Consider the following 19,900-nt stretch of genomic DNA (forward strand, 5'->3'; position numbering starts at 1 on the left):
CTCATCTTAGCTGTAATTAACAAGTTATTTTCTACCTATAGTAACAACATCAACCTGTATACGCTTTTATCCTCCAAGCAGCAGGGGTAACTTGTGCATTAACTCCCCAAATGTTTTTCAAACATCAAGAAACTAATGTTTGAAGTATTGTTCAGTCTTCATCATTGATTGCTGTTTAATTTGCAGCATCAATCTAAAATATATTTCTTAATTGAATGTTACATACTGCATTTAAGGCTTTAATGTTACCCATGCTCTTTGGTTTTACATTGTAGGACCTGTAAACTCAGCAATAGTAACTTGTCGATGGCATCTGTTGATATTTTATACATTGATATTGCGCGAAGATGGAATATTATTCGTGGGGACCGAGGAGAATCTGGTAACTAAATGTCTTCTGCCATTCTTCCTTGCATTCCTGACTGACTAAATAACTAATTGGTTATTTATTCTTTATGATTGAATGTGATGCCTATTTATTTTGTACACAGCTGAGTTTATGAGACAGAACTTTGGTCTATTCACAAGATGAAATCCTGGTTAAAACAAAATCATTCCAGTTAAATGCAAAAAAAAACTTGCATCAGAAGTTGAATCCTCTTTTATCTATTTATAGAGAATACATGTTGCTGAACTATAAGTAGGAATTCTTAAGGGATTAAATATATGCATGGCTCTTAGTATCTTTCATCAAGGATTGGAACCTAGTAAACATCAAATCTGGATTTCAGAGAAGCAGAACTGAAAAATTGAAGTTGTCAGATATGTTTTCTTTTCAAATAAAACTGTTTATTAAAGATTAGCGCACAGAAGATTAATCTTTGCTACGTTCAAAAGGTTGTGATCTGTTGACAGCACAAATTTTTTGACAGTTTCCGCAGGCATTTTGAAAGGTTATTTGAATGTTAATTAAACTGAAGCCTCTCCCATCTTAGTTCACGTGAGTGTTTTTTTTAATGCATTGCAATTTTGGAACCAGTATATTTTAAACTAGTTTGATTCATTTTAACCCATGCCACATGTCAGTTTAAAGTTAAATAAGTATTTCAGATCACTAGAAATGAAAACATTTAAACTCTAGAAGAGTTGAAGCCAACTTCACAGCATTGTAACTGAAAAATTACAGATAAAGATGCATTTAAGTAAACAAATAACATTTTTTTTTTGTGTGGCATTCATGAAAGCTCAGAACTTTTAGGATAGGACTTTAGACCGCAAAGGAATTATTGATTAAAAAAAAAGAAAAGTTAATCTCTGACCTGTCAGCTGAAATCTTTTATACCATGTCACTTTGTCGAAAAGTGGTAAGTTTTGTACATGGCTATTAGTTGATTTTCACGTCTGGTGCTTAAATCTCTGCATGTGAATTAGTGCCTTATCTCACTTATTGCTCTCCCTTGTTATTCAATTCAGATTGGGATATCATGGATAGAAATGGACAGGAGAAAACTGATTAAGCATAAATAAACAAATAACCTGGTAAATGTTATTTTGTTTAACTCAATTCAGCACAAACTAATGTGATCATTTATTTGTTTAACTTTAAACAAGGAATGCTAAAATATCCAGCTAGAGAACTGAGGTGGTGTGAGATTTCGTTTTTAAAAGTAACCTTAGCAGTCAGAGGGAACTGAAAACTGGCACAGGAATTGCGATGCGCAGATAACTTGTGGCTACTGATTGAAATGCAGACAGCTCTTAACTTGTTGCTGCTTGTTCATCATAATGATTTCTGTTTACATCTAGCTCTAATCGTGCTACAAACACCCAGATTGAACTCAGAAACAACTCAGAGATAGTAGGAACTGCCGATGCTGGAGTCTGAGATAACAGGTGTAGAGCTGGATGAACACAGCAGGCCAGATAGCATCAGAGGAGCAGGAAAGCTGACATTTCGGGTCTGGACCCTTCTTCAGAAATGCGGGAGGGGAAGGGCTTTCCTGCTCCTCTGATGTTGCCTGGCCAGCTGTGTTCATCCAGCTCTACACCTTTGAACTCAGAAACAATTTCCTCACACCGCTTAAAGCTAACTGACTACGTTGGGTTAAATTTTCCAGTATTTAGGCAAAACATATGCTTAAATCCAATTCATGGCAGGCAATTTGCCATGGCCCATCACAACTTCTGTCATGCAATCGCCAGCTTATTAAATTGAGGTACAGATCTCTTTGGCATCCATCTGATGGAATTGTGCAGCAGGAGATGTGGTAATGCTCACCACCGTCAGGACTTGTTACATTTATGCTATTACCTACTCACCATTCAGAATTACCTCTGACACTATGGTGTTCCAGCATTATCCCATAGGAAATGGCCTTGAAAGGGAAGTGAAGTCCTTGTGTTGTGGATAGAGACCTCAAGGTGCTGAGGTGGTAGAAAGGAGAGGTCAAAGGCTGACCACCAAGAGATGCCAAGTGACAAGGTTCAGCCATCCTAAACTGAGATAGTGGCCTGGATTAGTATAGTGTCTTGGGTGAAATGGAACATATAGCAATGCAGGAAGAAGATGAATGATCTTCTTTGCTCTGTAAGTGTAAGTGCCACCATTTCTTTCTGCTACCTCGTACTCATAAGGCCACCATACAATATACGTTTTTCACTACACATACCTCTCACCAAGACTCATGGATGACAACTATTTCATGCAGTATGTCCATTGAATGGCTCTCATCCACTTCATCCTGTCAAACTACCATTCTGTCCTTGAACTTCTGACTCGTTGTGAACACTTCACCACTTCTCCTGCTCCTGCATCACCACTAACAGCTCTCCCATCCAATTATCATCACACTCAAACTTACATTTTTTAAATTTATTCACAGGATGAGGCATAGCTTGCTCATCCCTAATTTCCCAGAGGGCAATTAAAATTCAACCACATTTCTGTGGTTCGGAGTCACATGTAGGCCAGACCAGGTAAGGATGGCAGTTTCCTTCCCAAAAGGCCATCACTTAACCAGATGAGCTTTGCCTGACAATTGACAATGGTCATCATTAGAGTCTTAATTCCAGATATTTATTAAATTCAAATTCCACCATCTGACTTGGCGGGATTTGAACCTGGGTCCCGAGAACATGACCTGGATCTCTAAATTAACAATCCAGTATTAATTCCACTGGGCCATTGTCTCCCCAACCCTATTTTGCCTCAGGAAAAAAAGAAGTCTCATGGGCCAAGAAGGACCTGAGGCAAGGTGGCAGACGTAAGGTTTCTCACCGCACGTGAAGAGAAAATGCTTGACTGGTTGGACGAGAGTGAGACAACAGCATACTTTCACTGGATCCTCTACCAGCTCAGAGACCTTCACCTCAGTGGCTTCTCAATCTAGGTTACACTCAACAACACAATCTGGTGAGCATATCACTGATGTGCCTCTGCAGCTGATCAAGTGAGAAATGTCCAAGGTCTCTGACAGGGACCAAGCACCTGCTCAGTCCCAGGCAGAACATAATTCCTTGGTCTCAGCTGATGTTTCTTCTCAGCTATATCAGAAACTGTTAACCCAGCCCAGCCCACATCCTATGAATAAATTATAAAAAAAATCCTCACTCTGGTGCTCCTTCCTCTCAGGGGGAGAGGGTGGTGTCAACCGACCAACTAAGGGGACCAGGGGCCATACACAGGACTCCTCAAAGCTTCTTATCAGGACACTAAAGGTGCCTGGCCTCTCTACCTCCCTACTGTCCATGATGCTGAAGCTCGCACAAGCCCAGCTGAGCAGGGTGAGCGTGCATCTGGGCAGGACACTCCTAGCAGGCCTACGCTATCTAGGCCCAAATACTCCTGGGGACAACTACCCAAGTCTTCCAGGCCAACAGGGCCACCTGTAGAGTAGAATCCCTGCACCCCAGTTTTGGGGGCTGTCACTGTTTTTAGACATAGTTGAATGGAAAAGAAAAAATACTGAAGGAAGGCACATAGGTTGCACAGATGACACATAATTGTAAATAACCTGAAATTTTGTAAATATCTGTTCACTTGCAGTATTAAAATATCAGTTCTAGTATCTTTGGCTCTGTCAGACTTGGTAGTGAATTCGCATCTATTTGCGAGATGGAGCAGCCTTCTTGGACATGTCAACGATGAAATAAGTTGTAAAGGCCAAGCATTTCTCATTTCCTCCATCCAGCTTTTTCACTGCAGGTAGCATTAAATGTCATGAATCTTGGAACGCATTCATGCAGCCAAGGAATTACATTTTAATATGGACATCATTCAATCTAAAAGCACTGACAGGAAGATACATTCCCCCATGATGGAGGTATCAATGTCCAAGGACATAGATTTTAAACGAAGGAGCAGGAATTTTTGAAGGGATGGGAGGAAAAGCTTTTTCACCAAGAGTTTGGTGGGAATCTGGAACTCACTGCCTGTAAGGATGGTAGAGACAGAAAGTTTCATAACATTTAAAACATCTTAAAAATGGAATTAGAATAGTTAGGTTAGAATAGTATCAGAGATAATGGGAACTGACACTTCCGCCATTTACAATCCGACCCCACCACCCAAGACATTTTTCCATCCCCTCCCCTGTCTGCTTTCCGGAGAGACCACTCTCTCCGTGACTCCCTTGTTCGCTCCACACTGCCCTCCAACCCCACCACACCCGGCACCTTCCCCTGCAACCGCAGGAAATGCTACACTTGTCCCCACACCTCCTCCCTCACCCCTATCCCAGGCCCCAAGATGACATTCCACATTAAGCCTCCCCCTCTCTCCCTATTTATTCCAGTTCCCTCTCCCCATCCCCCTCTCTGATGAAGGGTCTAGGCCCGAAACGTCAGCTTTTGTGCTCCTGAGATGCTGCTTGGCCTGCTGTGTTCATCCAGCCTCACATTTTATTATCTTAGAATAGTTAGGTGGTTGTTTTTGACTAGTACACACCTGACAGGCCAAAGGGCCTTTTCCATGCTGTTGGCCTCCTTGACTATGAACACTTAGGTATGACCTGCTGAAACCTTAAAATCAACATAGCTTTAGCACCACACAACGTGAGTACCCTGTCTAAATGACTGCTGTTTTCTCCCTACTGGTGAAAAGACTTGTAAAGTGTAGACACCTGAAAGTGGAGTCACACACACATACTAAACATAAAATCGTATGGATGAGAGAACATTTATTCAGCACACAAATGTTCAAGGACTGCAGAAATAACGAAATCACGTGCACTTTTAATTGACCAGGGCTGCTTGCCAACTAAACAAGGAAATGTTACAGAATGAAAGAAGTCTAAATACAACTCATTCATTCGGGAAGTGGGTTTCAATTGGGTCTGGCTCCTCGAACTCAATGTTGCACAGCTCTATCGTGCTTGCATGGATGTCCATCCCAGTAAATGTCCAGAGGCTCATCGTCAGAAATTTGTTGCTGATCCCCCATTTTCTCTGCATTAGAAAACCTCCTTTTGTTGGTTACGGCTGTGAAGAACACAGCATGCCACAGTGATGCTGTAAGTCATCTCTCAGCTAAATGGCAAGACCCCACCAATCCTAAGATCCAAGTATCAAAACCTCATCTTAAGTCTATCATTTGCTTCTCTATGGCCCTGGTAAAATAATAGACATTTTTATGTTATTTCTGTTATACTTAGCCTGAAGGTTATGTAAAGGCATCATCATGTGCCATCAGCTGTGTTTAAAGGTTGTAGTCCTTGTCTCCTAGCAACCATCTCTGTATGTTTCAAGGACCTTGGAGGGAGGCAAGAACCCACAAGTTCCCTAGTAAGTATCCATCATGTTGCATCCAGGATATCTAGTGTCCACCTCCAAAATCTGGCATCGACAGTCACAGATAAGCTGACCTTTGACAGAGCAGATGCCTTTTCTCCATAAAACTCCTTATGTAAATGTTAGGGTGCTTTCAAAGCAACATGGGTGTAAGCAATAGCACCCTGTAGCTGGGAGAAACCAGCAAGGTTGGGGAAACCAACTGCCTGGGCTGCTTGATCTTCCTCATCATATGAAAAGGACGTAAACTGGTGTAACAACAAAGTTGTTCATTTGTTTGGTTCTAAGGAGGGAAAACCAGACCCAAAACGTTAACTCTATTTTCTCCTCCACAGATGCTGCCAGACCTGCTGAGCTTTTCCAGCAACTTTGTTTTTGCCCCTGATTTACAGCATCCGCAGTTCTTTTGGTTTTCATAAACCGGCGTAATCTGGAGACGGTGAAATGAATGACATCCCACATGCGTTTTTGGGTTGAGGACTGTGAAATACCATTCAGGTTCCCAATTACTCTTTGAAGTGAGCCTCTTGCATATAACCTCAAAGCGGCTGAAACTTGACAGAGGCCAGGTTGGGATGACCACCCATTCCTTCCAAGTGAAAATCCTGTTCTAACAGACAACATTGGTTGGTGATGATGGCCCCGGACACCCTTAGTCTGCACCTGCACTGGATTTATGAAATCTGTAGAAAATAACAGCAAGATCAGTAAATCTTTTCAACCTCCTTCACTGACATAGGCAATCTTCATGTGCTGTTTTTCCCTGAAGAGTTGCAGCACCCTAGTTATTCTTGGTAGACTTACTGACATAATTGTAATGAATTGCTCCTGCAGTATTGTAATCACCTGTACCAAAGATACAAGTAAAGTGAAAGAAAAAAGGTCTGGCTCAGCAGTGTAAGCCAATAATCTGTAGGGAATGTTGGAAATAGAACAGTACATCAGTAATTGTACACTTGTGCCTTCACTTCAGTCATTCTGGAGCATCATGTCATACTCGAGGCTTCAGAAAGATGTCAATGTCATACAATTATAAGTAACCCTGAGAAATGTAACCTTATCCAGATGCTTGTTGCAAACCCAAAATTATAATGATACATTGGGGGAATTAAATATTGGCATTGGTCCATTTTGATAGCCACCTATGAGGAACAAGCCATGGCCATGCATATGTACAGTTCACTGTGCAAATGTGGCAACTTCAAAACGTTTTCTTCCAGTATAAGGTAAGAAATGTTTGCAGACATGACAAACCTGGTGAGACTTCTATGTTAACACCTGAATACGTTTGCTGATCTGACATGGCAAGAGGCAGTTTGTGCAAACCTTGTAATAATCATGATTACTTGAGGCCATAAATTTTGATCCTTCTAGTAAAAGAGATGATCTGCCAATGAATTGCAATTTGATACCTGATGAGTGGCGTTACTGAATCAGTGGATTTATTATTAATGCAGTTGCCTCTAGCAGGACTTAACATTCAAAGAATTATACTTTGCTTCCAACAAGAAAAAACAGTAACTTACTCTGCCCATTCCACATGTGTTAGCAGCTACTTTGTCTCATTATTGTGCACTTGAGTTTGGATTATAGATGCAAAGCTTTCAGTTTCATTTTTATTTAATTATTTATGGGATAAAGGCTTCATTTGGTGAGCCTGCATTTATTGCCCATCCATAATTGCATTATGAGTAGGTAGACCCGGGTACTGATAGGGAGGGAGTTCCAGGATTTTGGCACAACAACATTGAACGTCTGGATGGTGAGTGGTTTGGTGGGGAACGTGCAGGTAGTTATGTTCCCATGTATCTGCTGCTATTGGCCTTCTCAAAAGTCATGGTCATGTGTTTTGAAGGTGATGTCTAAAGAGCTTTGGTGAATTTCTGCATATTTTAGATGGTACACACTGCTATAATTATACGTTGGTAGTGGATAAGGTGAATGTTTACAGATGTGGTGCCAATTAAGCCAGCTACGTTGACCTGGAACAGGCTTCTTGAGTTGGAACTGCATTTGTCCAGGGAAGTGGAGGGTATTCCATCAGAATTTGTGCCTTGTAGATCGTGGATAGACTTTGTGGAGGCGGGATGAGAGTTACTCACTGCACAATTCCTAGCCTTTCACCTGCTCTTGAAGTTATGAACTAATCCAATTCAGTTTGTGGTCAATGATGAACATCAGAGTGGTGGTATTAGAGGATTCAGCAATGATAAGGTTATCAATGGGCAGTGGTTAAATTCTCTCTTGTTAAAAATAGACATGGCTGACACTTGCATGAGGCGAATGTTACCTGCCACTTATCAACCCAAACTTACATGTTGTCCTGGTCTTACTGCATTTGTACATGGGACTGAAGTAGTGTCTGAGCGGTCATGAATGACACTGAACATTATCATCAGCAAAAATCCCCATTTCAGACATTATGATGGAGACAAGATAATTTATGAAGGAGCTGAAGATGGTTGGGCATAGGTCTCTACCCTTAGGATCCCCTGCGCAGATATCCTGAAGCTGTGATTACTGACCTCCAACAACTGTAGCCATCTTCCTTTGTGCCAGCTATGACTCCAACCAGCAGAGTTTTGCTCCTGATGCACATTGATACTAGCTATGCCAGGGCTCCCTAATGCCACACCTGGTCAAATGTAACATTGATGTCAAGGATAGTCTCACTTCACCTCCAGAATTCATCTCCTATCAATGTTAAAACCAAGGGTTGTAATAAGGTCAGGATCTTATTGACCCTTTTACAATGCAAACTTAGTTCTCTCATGAGTAATTTGCAGGTTTTGCCTGAGGCACCTTGAAAAGTTAAGCCTTAAAGCCTTGTGAATTAATTGCACAGAGCAGTTGTAATAAACTGTAATGGTACAGTCAGAATTACAGAGAAATGGCTGTAGGGTGATCAGGGATGGAAATGGAATATTCAGACGTGTTCAGTTTTAAGGCAGGACAAACAGAGAAGGGAGGTGGGGCAGCATTGCTGGTCAAAGACAACATTAATGTAATAGCATGGAATCTATATGATAGAGCTTAGAAACAACAAGGGGCAGAAAGCACTCGTGGAAGTTATATATAAACACCAAACTGTAATAATAACATTTGGGAAGACATTAAACTGGGAATTAGAAACATAAGCAATAAAAGTACAGCTGTAGTTAAGGGTGACTTTATCTGCATATTGATTGGGCAAATCAAATCAGTAACAATGCCACAGACGAGGAATTCCTGGAGTTTGTATGCAGCATCTGTGAAAAAGAAATCAGAGTTAACATTTTGGATCCAGTGACCCTTCCTCAGAACAGGGTCACTGGATCTGAAACGTTAACTCTGATTTTTGTTTTTGTTCCTTATTTACAGCATCTGCAGTTCTTTCATTTATAATTTCAACAGATGTAAGTTTTCTAAATTTTTTTATTAATTTGGTTTATATAAGTGGGATTTATATCTATTGGAACAACATACCATTAGAATTTTGTTATATTTGGGAATAGTTAGTAGTTAAGGAGAAATTGTTTGGTTCGTTAATAGTTCTGTTAATTTGTTAACTGTTAGAATTAGTTAAATAATTTATTGCTTGTTGATTATAGTTTAACTGACAGGAGTTCATTGCACTTAACCTTCCCTTTATAACAGGTTAGGAGGTGAGGGACAGATTATAACACTTCTCACACTTACTTTATTAGGTTGCGAGGCAAGGCAAGCTTATCTGGGTGTTTTGGTTTTAATTATCAGAGTGTCGACCATGGGTTCATAACATAATATTGAATGAAGGAGCAGGCTGAAATGGTTGAATGACTTCCTCCTGTTCGTTTTTTCTGTGCCTTTATGAATGACTGTAGTTTCTTTTAACCCAACTAAGGACTAGTTCCTTTTGCCTTTCAGACATGGCCATTCTATATTGGGTTTATTTGGCGTACTGAAGGAGACTGAAGACGGAGAGGTCAGAATGGGATCAAGGTGGATAATTCAGTGACAGGCAAGAGAAGCTCAGAGTCATGCTTCCGAACTGATTGGAGGTGTTCTGTAAAGTAGTCACTTGGTCTGGCTTTTGGCAAGGGATGCAATGTTGCTACATCACAATGGAACATTTGAGGCCTTTGACAGTGAGAAGGTAAAATTTCCTGCACTCGTATGGAAATTTGCTGTTTGAAAGTGAAGGGGTTGTGGGGTACTGAGAAATGGTACACAGTGTTGTGGAGGGAAAAGTCTCTTGAAATGCCAAAGAGAGTGGCAGGAAAGATGTACTTTGACATGAAATTACAGTGGAAAATGTAGTGTCCTAACCTGGCTTTGTACCGCATCTAATATTTGACTTGTTATGTATATACACGTTATTAATAGTAACATTAGCATAGAATGTTATTTGAATGAAGAGAGACTGCAGAAGTCTACATTATGGAGGGATGTAGATATTCTGTTACATAAATCACAACAAGTTAGTTTGCAGGTATGGCAAGTGTATAGGAAGGAAATGGAATGTTGGCATTTCATGCAAGAGAATGAAGTGTTGCTATGGCTGTACATGGCCTTAACTGAAGAAAGACACACCAACATCAGCGTCCCCAACCAGGCTAACATCCCCAGCATCAACCACTCTTGATTGGCTACGATGGCCTGGGCACGTCGTCTGCATGACCGACACAAGACTCCCAAGCAGGTGCTGTACTCTCAGCTTTGAAATGGCAGGCGAGCCTCGGGTGGAAGAAGAAACATTTTGGTGACAGCCTGAAGGCCTCACTGGTGAAGTGCGACATTCTCACAAACACCTCGGAATCACTGGCCCAAGACTGTCCAAAGTTGAGGAGAAGCATCTGGAAAGGCATCAAACACCTTGAGACTTGCCATCAGGAAAATGTAGAAGCCAGGTGAAAACAGCAAAAGAATTGCGCTGCCACAGCAACACCCTACCCACCCCTTCTTGTGACCACCACCTGCCCCAAGTGTAACAGAGCCTGTGGTAGCCGTATTGGTCTGTACATCCACCGACGGACTCACCATGAAAGTGGAAGAGAATCATTCTCATCTGCAATGTTGATGATGATGATCTGATGTGCTTTGTACAGTTTTGGCCTCCTAAGAAGGGATATAGAAGCACTTTAGAGGACGTTCACTCAACTGCTTGCCAGGATGAAACGATTATCGTGTGAGGAAAGATTGAGCAGGTTGAGACTGTACCCTGTTGGAATTTACAAGAATAGGATGTCGTCTAATTGAAACATAAGATCCAGAGGGGACTTGATAGGGTGGATGCTGAGAGGATGTTTTTCCTTGTGGGGGGGGGGGGGGTTTAAAACTAGGGATCACAATTTAAAACTTAAGAGTTCTCCCATTTATGTTGAGGTGAGTTTGTTTTTCCCTCACATGTGGTGGGTGATTTGTGGAATTCTCTTCCCCAAAGAGCAATGTATATTCCAGACTGAGATTTTTAGATTTTTGATTGACAGAAGAGTTCAGAATTATGGTGGGCAGATAAGAAAGTGGAGTCAAAACCACAATCAGATCAGCCATGACCTTATTGAATGGCACCTAATTCTTTTTTTGTGTTTGTTACAATACTAAGCCTTATGCTTGGTCCTTCCCAAAGCAGGGGATCTTTGTCAGTTTGCAATATTTCTAAAAATAGAACTGGTGTTTTTCCTTTATTATGTTCCCACTGAAGCCTCAGAGCTGGAGGCCTTTTGGCTCCTGCTTTCAGAGACCAGTGAGGAATACTCCACATTTTACAATGCAATTTATCCTTCAGGCTGCAAACATATTTCTTGAGTAAAATACCATTCTCATTATTATAATAAAACGGTTAACATCATCTCAGGTGGCTCTGGGACATCAAGCTTGCAATAATGACTGAATTTTCATTCCTGATTTTGGTCATCTGGTCTTAGCATGAACTCAGCTCTTGACTATTTAGCCTGTGTGAATCACCTGATCATGGCAATCCAGGAGATTCAGTTCATGCTAAGAAGAGTAGACTTCAAAGTGATGGGTCATATTGTTTTGCATTGCCGAAGCAAATTACTGCAGCCACTGGATTAAGAACAAAAAATGCTGGAGACATAGTTGGTTAGGCAACATTTTGAATCTAGATAACTCTTCATCAGAGCTGAAGGGAAGTGTGGAGGGGGCAGTATATATGCACTGGTGTGGGTGGGGTATTAGAGTGCTGGGGAGAGAAAGGATGTTGACAGTTCAGATTAAATTATCAGAATATGAGAATGCCAGGACAATGATGTGTCTAATTGCCAGACTGGAAAGAACAGACAGTCCCACTGGGTAGTGGGAAGGGGAGAGGGGGTAACAAACAATGTAACGAGCAAACCTAAAAGAAAGGAAAGGAATGGGTTCACAATTTGAAGATGTTGAACACAATACTGAGCCCAGAAGGTTATAAACTGTCTAGCTTGAAGATGAGACATTGTTCCTCCAGTTTGCAGTGTGATTCGCAGCAGCATTGCAGCACGCCGAGGTCAGACAAGTGAGCATGTGAGCAAGACACTGTGTAAAGTGTCCAGCTGTGGAAATCTTGGGATTATGCTTGCACACAGACCAGAGGTGTTCTGCAAAAAGGTCACCCAGAATTTAGTTTCTCCAGTGTAGAATAGGCCAAATTGGGTGCAGTGAATACAATACACAAGATTGGAGGAGGTACAGGTGAAATGCTACTTCACGTGGAAAGAAGTGCTTGCACACCCACTTTTCTATCCTCAACATGTTTCAATTCTCCACTGAATCGCAGCGCAAACTGGGGGAGCAACATTTCATCTTGAAACTAGGCAGTTTACATCCCTCTGGACTCAGTATTGAATTCAGCATCTTCAAACTGTGTACCCATTCCTTCCCTTTCTTTTAGCTTTTCTTGCTACATGCTCTGTCACCCTGTCTCCCCTTCCTCCACTCCAGTGGGACTGTCTGTTCTTTTGAGTCTGGCAGTTAGACACACAATTGTTCTCACATTCTGATCACTTAATCTGAACATCTTTTCTCCCTAGCGCTTCAACCTGCTCCATGTCCCCCCCCAGCTCCAACTCAGACATAAATGCTGCCCCCCTCCACACTTCAGCTCTAGTGAAGAGTTATCTAGACTCAAAAAGTTAACTTGCTTTCTCTCCATGGATACTGCCTAAGCCACTGTGATCCCCAGCATTTGTTGTTTTAGATTCTTTGCTGTTTTTAGCTCAAGCCTTGGCTGTAATCAAAGGTGTCTGTGTATGTTTTTGGTGACACAACTTTATGACTTTCCTTGAGGTTAGCAGATAATAATACTGCTCTTTCTTTCTCTCAAGACGGAATAGAGGGGCTGAGCCCAGGGCTCATCTGCTCCTGTTAGCTTTCTTTCTGTTTATTTTTCTTCTTAATTTTGCTGTTTTTCTTTTTTAATTTTCTTTTAAGCTTGGAGAGTGGCAGGTGAAGGAGGAGGCCTCCGGTAGCAGCAATGGCAGGATGTGCCGAATACGGCTTCACCCCAGCTTGGGATCTCGTGGCAAGTGAGGAGCAGGTCCCAAGCTGACTCTCACTGACTGGACTTGCAAGCTAGGCCAAGGGTCCAGTCTCCTGGTGTTACAGTCTTGTCTGAGTGTGGAAGTCTTCTTTATCTTTGGCGTCCAGGTATTTCAGCAGCCCAGAAGGCAGTCTCATCCAGGTGTGGCAATCTTGGCCCACCAAGACAGTCTTGTCCAGGATTGGCAGTCACAACTCGGCATGGCAGTCTTCTTCGGTGAAGGCTTCCAACCCAGTGGTCCAGCATGGTGGTGTCATCCTAGCTGTGTCTTCAGGGTATTCCATCATTCCTTAATCAGCTTTCCCAGGGACCAGGAGCTGTTAACTGAACTGTGATGAATTTTGTCTTAATTTTACTTTATTTTAATGATTATGTATAACTTCTGTCATTGATGTAGGTGCCTTGTGGTGGAATGACTTATAAAACATTTCACTGTATTTTTATATTCTATTCTCCAGAAAACTTTGTAATTGGCTCCTTACTGATACAACAGGCATTAAGTAATTACAGATAATAAAATGTGAGGCTGGATGAACACAGCAGGCCCAGCAGCATCTTAGGAGCACAAAAGCTGACGTTTCGGGGGCCTAGGCTGTGTTCATTCAGCCTTACATTTTATTATCTGTAATTACTTAATGCCTGTTGTATCAGTAAGGAGCCAATTACAAAGTTTTCTGGAGAATAGAATATAAAAATACAGTGAAATGTTTTATAAGTCATTCCACCACAAGGCACCTACATCAATGACAGAAGTTATACATAATCATTAAAATAAAGTAAAATTAAGACAAAATTCATCACAGTTCAGTTAACAGCTCCTGGTCCCTGGGAAAGCTGATTAAGGAATGATGGAATACCCTGAAGACACAGCTAGGATGACACCACCATGCTGGACCACTGGGTTGGAAGCCTTCACCGAAGAAGACTGCCATGCCGAGTTGTGACTGCCGATCCTGGACAAGACTGCCTTGGTGGGCCAAGATTGCCACACCTGGATGAGACTGCCTTCTGGGCTGCTGAAATACCTGGACGCCAAAGATAAAGAAGACTTCCACACTCAGACAAGACTGTAACACCAGGAGACTGGACCCTTGGCCTAGCTTCCAAGTCCAGTCTGAGATAGTCAGCTTGGGACCTGCTCCTCACTTGCCACGAGATCCCAAGCTGGGGTGAAGCCGTATTCGGCACATCCTGCCATTGCTGCTACTGGAGGCCTCCTCCTTCACCTGCCACTCTCCAAGCTTAAAAGAAAATAAAAAAAGAAAAACAGCAAAATTTAGGAGAAAAATAAACAGAAAGAAAGCTAACAGGAGCAGATGAGCCCTGGGCTCAGCCCCTCTATTCCGTCGTGAGAGAAAGAAAGAGCAATATTATTATCTGCTAACCTCAAGGAAAGTAATAAAGTTGTGTCACCAAAAACATACACAGACACAATGTTAAAATGAGCTCGTGTCCAGTAGAAAAGGGTAATGAAAGGAATTTAAAATTTACAAACCTTAGAGTGTCCTTGTGGGTATATGTGCACAGATCACTGAGGACACTGAGCTTTAACCTAGATCCCTGTTGTTTAATTGATGTCTTGTATCTTCTGCAGTAGTGAATATTTAAGTTTCTGTTTTGTGTTCTCGGTGTCATAATGTTTTGTTTCAAATAGTTCTGTCACCAGGCACTTTTCCTTTTTGAGAGGCCAAGAGAAAAGCCACTTTCTTCCACTGATTCCAATCACCAATCTACCTCCCATTTTTACAAACCAGTCCTCTAAAGTACAGAGATAGTAGGAACTGCAGATGCTGGAGAATCTGAGATAACAAGGTGTAAAGTTGGATGAACACAGCAGACCAAGCAGCATCAGAGGAGCAGGAAAGCTGACATTTCGTGCCTATACCCTTCTTCAGGAAAACGATCTAGGCCCAAAACATCAGCTTTCCTGCTCCTCTAATGCTGCTTGGCCTGCTGTGTTCATCCAGCTGTACACCTTGTTACCTCTAAAGTACAATTCATTTGTGTAATCCCATTTCTCAGTTCATTGGACCAAACTTGATAATTGCAGGTGATGTCTTTCATCTCTAACATGTGGAACTTATCACACAGATATAAATCCAAATAGGTGACATTCTTTCCACAACTGACTGGATGGACTAGTTTCAGTGTCTTTTGATAAAAGAAATGTTAATTTCAGTTCAGACAAGAATCCCAAAAGGAGATTGACAAGTTGATAGAGTAGGAGGATAGATGGTAGACGAGATTCAATGCAGAGAAGTCTGCATTGCTCTGGAAGGACGAACACCACAAGGCAAGACAAAGTAGGGGGTACTATTCTAAAGGGGAGCAGCAGCAGAGGGACCTGGGGGTATATGTGCACAGATCACTGAGGACAAGTAGATAGAGCAGTAAATAAAACATAGTGCTCTTGGTTTTATTAATAGGGCACAAGAGCAAGGAGGTGATGTTGAACTTGTACAAGATACTTGTTAGTTCTCAGCTGGAGTATTGTGTATAGTTGTACGTGCCACATTATAGGAAAGATGCAAATGCATTGGAGTGAATGCAAAACGGTAAACTAAAATGGTTCCAGGTATGAAAAAATTCAGCTACGAGGATAGTCTGAAGAAGTTGGAATTATTCTCCCTGGAAAAAAGAAGGCTGAGAGGAGATCAGATTGAAGGCTTCAAAATCCATGAGAAGGCTTGACCAAGTATGTAGAGTGAAGCTATTTCCTTGTGTAAAAGAAACAAGAACAAGAGGACATATATTTAAAGCGATGTGCAAATGAAGCAAGAGTGATGTGGGAAGAAACTTCCCACAAAATGAGTTATTAAGATATAGAATACACTGCGTGGAAATATAGTGGAGACAGGGTCAGTTGAAGTTTTTGGAAGGATGTGGGAAAGGCAGGAGATTGGCACTCAATCATGATGCTCATTGGAAGAGCTGGAGCAGGTCTCCTTCTACATGGTTATGATTCCGTGAAGTTGTTTTTTCCACTTCAGTTTCACAATGTTTCGCTAACCGGTGCATTCAAGCAAATACTAAGACCGTTTTGTCAATGCTTCTCGCTTTTAAAATGGTTTCAGTCCATGGACATCTCAGTTATTAAAATCAGGTAGTAGAATTTGAAATTCAAGAGTCCATTTTGATCACTCAATTTATAATGTAAACTGTCACCAGAGACTTCTCCTGAATTCATGATAGTCTTCCTGTTTGTAAGATATGAGGAATGTTCTCCTCTGTGAGTGTGCATGATAAATTCATAAACTATTTAGTACATTTATGGTCTCATTACAAAAAATACACAGAGCAAATATTCCTTCATGTTATGTTTCCCTTTTTTTAAAAACATTTTTCTACATTTGCTTTCCATGCAGGGATCTGGAGAATCAGTTTCCAAGTTGCAAATAAAAGAGTTTAATTTGTGAGGAATCAGGGCAAGCTACATTCATTTAATTTCACATACGTTGGGACCTCAATCTTCCACCATATGGAATGGACCGTTTCATTCCAGACGATGAAAGGTCTACTTCCACTTGGGCTAAAATAATGAATTTTTAAGCTTTTGTTCTCTTTATTAATTAATACCATTTCCTTGAATTGTAGAAAAGACTCATAGTTTCCATTTTGAAATATTTCCACACTGTAGGGATTCTATGAAAAATACACTGGGAAAATTTCAAGCAGGTTAATTCTACCTTTTACCTCGATCCAGAACTCTTGCCAGTTCCCCAGTCCCACAAAGTCACCTCTGGCATAATTCCTAGGCATACAGCCTTAATTCCTGCTGATTTCTAAACCCAGAAAATTGGTTTCTGAAGCAGAAAGGTAGTATATGGAGTTGGACATCTAGGAAACAAGTACTTATCACGCTAGATGAAGAGCTCCAAACATTTATATTAAAAAAAATTTTAAATAAAAATCAATTCTGTTTGATTTATATGATCTGAACTTCAATTTCCATTAAGTTCAATATTCATAACCGAGGCTCCATTATATTACACGATGTATATGTAGTAATTTCAGTGTTGTTTTGGAGTATGTTAAAATATAACATGGCACATCTAATATCTTATTGTGCTGTACTTTACAAGGTATGTGCTTTCAAGCATTTATGGAGGCCATCTTTCACTTGGCACAGAGGAGGTATAAGACTCCACCTCTGCGTGAGCAAGTTGAGGCACTGGTCAACTTCTGTGAATATCAGCTGGAAGTCCAGGATGAGAAACACATTCTGTATGGCCATGGAACAACAGATCAAAGATTGAGCTTAACTGTATATCAGCCTGAAGCATCTCGCTCGGGTACTACCAATCACATGCGATTATTAAACCGAATGAGCACTTCAAATAGATTGTCAACATCATCATTACCTACATCAGCGGATCAACAACTTGTAAATTCAATGAGTTCAAGAGGTATTTCTTAATAGCCACATGTATGTTAACATCTTCACTGTAACATGTTAATTATTGTATTAAGGCAATTTTTGCTACCTACTTGTGAATAATTGTGATTGGTTGTGTTTTATATTCTTTCATTGTAAGGGAACATCATTGGCTAGACCAGAATTTATTGCCCATCCAAGGGCAGTTAGGGATACACAACATATGCTGACTTACCCAGCAAAACCCATTCCCTGTAAAAAAAATTAAAAGTCCTCCAATTCACAATTGTCCATACTGACGATGATTTAGATATTGATAAGAAAAGGTTTAAACAGTGAGCTTTGATTTCTTTTTATATGCACTTTGGGATGTAAACATTGATGGCTGGCCAGCATTTATTGTCTGTCCCCAGTTGTCCTTGAGATGGTGGTGGTGAGCTGTCTTCTTGAACCATTCTAGTCCACATACTGGAGGTTGACCCACAATGCCCTTAGGGAAGGAATTACGGGATTTTGACCTAGGGACAGTGAAGGAAGGCAATATATTTCCAAATCAGATGGTGATTGGCTTGGAGAGGAACCTGCAGATAGTGGTGTTCCCTGTACCTGCTGCCTTTGCCCTTCTGGACGGAAATGGTCATGGGTTTGGAAGGGGCTGTCAAAATATCTTTGGTGAATTTCTGCAGTGTATCTTGTAGATTGTGCACACAGTTGCTACTGAGCATCGATGGTTTATGCATCAATAGTTTATGCTTGTGGATGTGATGCCAATCAAGTGGGCTGATTTGGCCTGGATGGTGACCAGCTGATGTTAATTCTAAGGAACCTCTTAGCATAGTCCCAGGTTAAATTAGTTGTGAATGCTATTTTTTATTTGGTCATCACCGGATTATTAACACAGTAATTATTAATTATGATTTATTTCATTTGCCCACAGTAACTGATTGCTCGCCAACAGCTTCCTTCAGTCCCAATGGATGGGACAATCTAGGCTGCAGGTTTTGTCGTAATGCCAACCAGTGCTGCTCTGTGATTGGTTTAAATGATGTGCGTTCTCAACGGCTCAAGCTGACACAAATTTTACGTCCATCTGTAACGTCATACTTTATGTAGCAGCCCAGCTTTCGAATGGCAGTTCCCCTCCACCATATCTCCAGGACTCATTCCTGCACACTCACAAGGAAGTTAGCTCTTCGCTGCTAGGATAGCTAGCGATGGATAAATATTTTCAAGCCAATTCTGCTGAAGTAGAATGATTATACCTGCATTTCATTATTGATTATACCCCTGTATTTCATACTTAGAATCATGTGTGGTTTATTTAAGTAAAAATCGAAGCAAGCATTTTCAGGCCCCTGGGAACTCCAGATTCAAAACAATTTGCATTTCATGTGAAAAGCCAGCCACCATTTGGCTCCTGGCCCTAATCCATTTATATCATTTTATTAAACAAATTTCATTGTGGATGTTTTCTGTTCCTTTTATGAGTTGCTGATTGTCTTATAATTACTCTTGCCATGTTCCTGAATCTTCTGCCAATTAGCTCAAATGGCAGATGTTCTGTGTTTTTTTAAGTTCACTTTTTTTTCTATAGACATCGCAGGATCACCACACGGGCACAAAATGAGCTCCTCATTTATGTATATCAGGGTTTCTGTGAATTAACACTCATTGGGCTATAACTTACTGATGGTGGTAATAGTAGATAAATGCTTATTATATCTCCAAAGCATTTGTCCTTCCACTAATAAATAGATTAACAGCTCTGCCAAAATAGTGGATGGAGGAATGTAATACATGTATTAAGCCTTCATCCACTAGAAGCAATAATTTCAAACCCATATTTTTCCTTTATTTCTCATGTCTGTAGTGCAGTTTTTGTGGTATTATGATATTCAGCTGTATTCATTCATGTATTCAGCAATGCAGAATATATCAAGAAATGTGCGTTGTGAATTGCCTTGTTAAGGATGCACATTCCTATAATAAAACTATTTTTTGCAAGGTTTTCTTTTAACAATTTAGAATTTAAGTAAAGTGGCAGCTTCTGTGCCATTCTAAATTTAATCAGTAAAAGGAGCAGGCTATCTGGTTATTAACGATGACACTAAAAATCAAAGTATGTTAAGCTCCATCTTGTGTTCTTATTTTCAGTACGAGTCCGGAACTCTCACTTGCCCAACTTTAGAAATGGCAGAGAACATGCTGCTCTTCATAGACTTGCTGTGAAAATAAAGCTCAATAATTCAGCCATTGGCAAAGTGAAATTAACGAGCTTCAGTATATTATCAACTTCAGAG

General features: G+C 40.8%; 1 protein-coding gene across 1 annotated transcript in view; it reads left to right on the top strand.

Annotated features, from left to right (window-relative positions):
- Window positions 1-19,604, top strand: part of ttll11 (tubulin tyrosine ligase-like family, member 11) — a 165,821-nt gene extending 146,217 nt beyond the window's left edge. Inside the window, exons 9-11 of the mRNA XM_059638280.1 lie at window positions 276-382; window positions 17,308-17,631; window positions 18,538-19,604. Of these exons, the coding sequence (XP_059494263.1) occupies window positions 276-382; window positions 17,308-17,631; window positions 18,538-18,713 (607 nt within the window). The 3' untranslated portion in view covers window positions 18,714-19,604. The remainder of the gene's footprint in view (window positions 1-275; window positions 383-17,307; window positions 17,632-18,537) is intronic.
- Window positions 19,605-19,900: the final 296 nt, after the last annotated feature.

Source organism: Stegostoma tigrinum, chromosome 29, assembly GCF_030684315.1.
Source record: "Stegostoma tigrinum isolate sSteTig4 chromosome 29, sSteTig4.hap1, whole genome shotgun sequence".
NCBI classification, from domain to species: domain Eukaryota; kingdom Metazoa; phylum Chordata; class Chondrichthyes; order Orectolobiformes; family Stegostomatidae; genus Stegostoma; species Stegostoma tigrinum.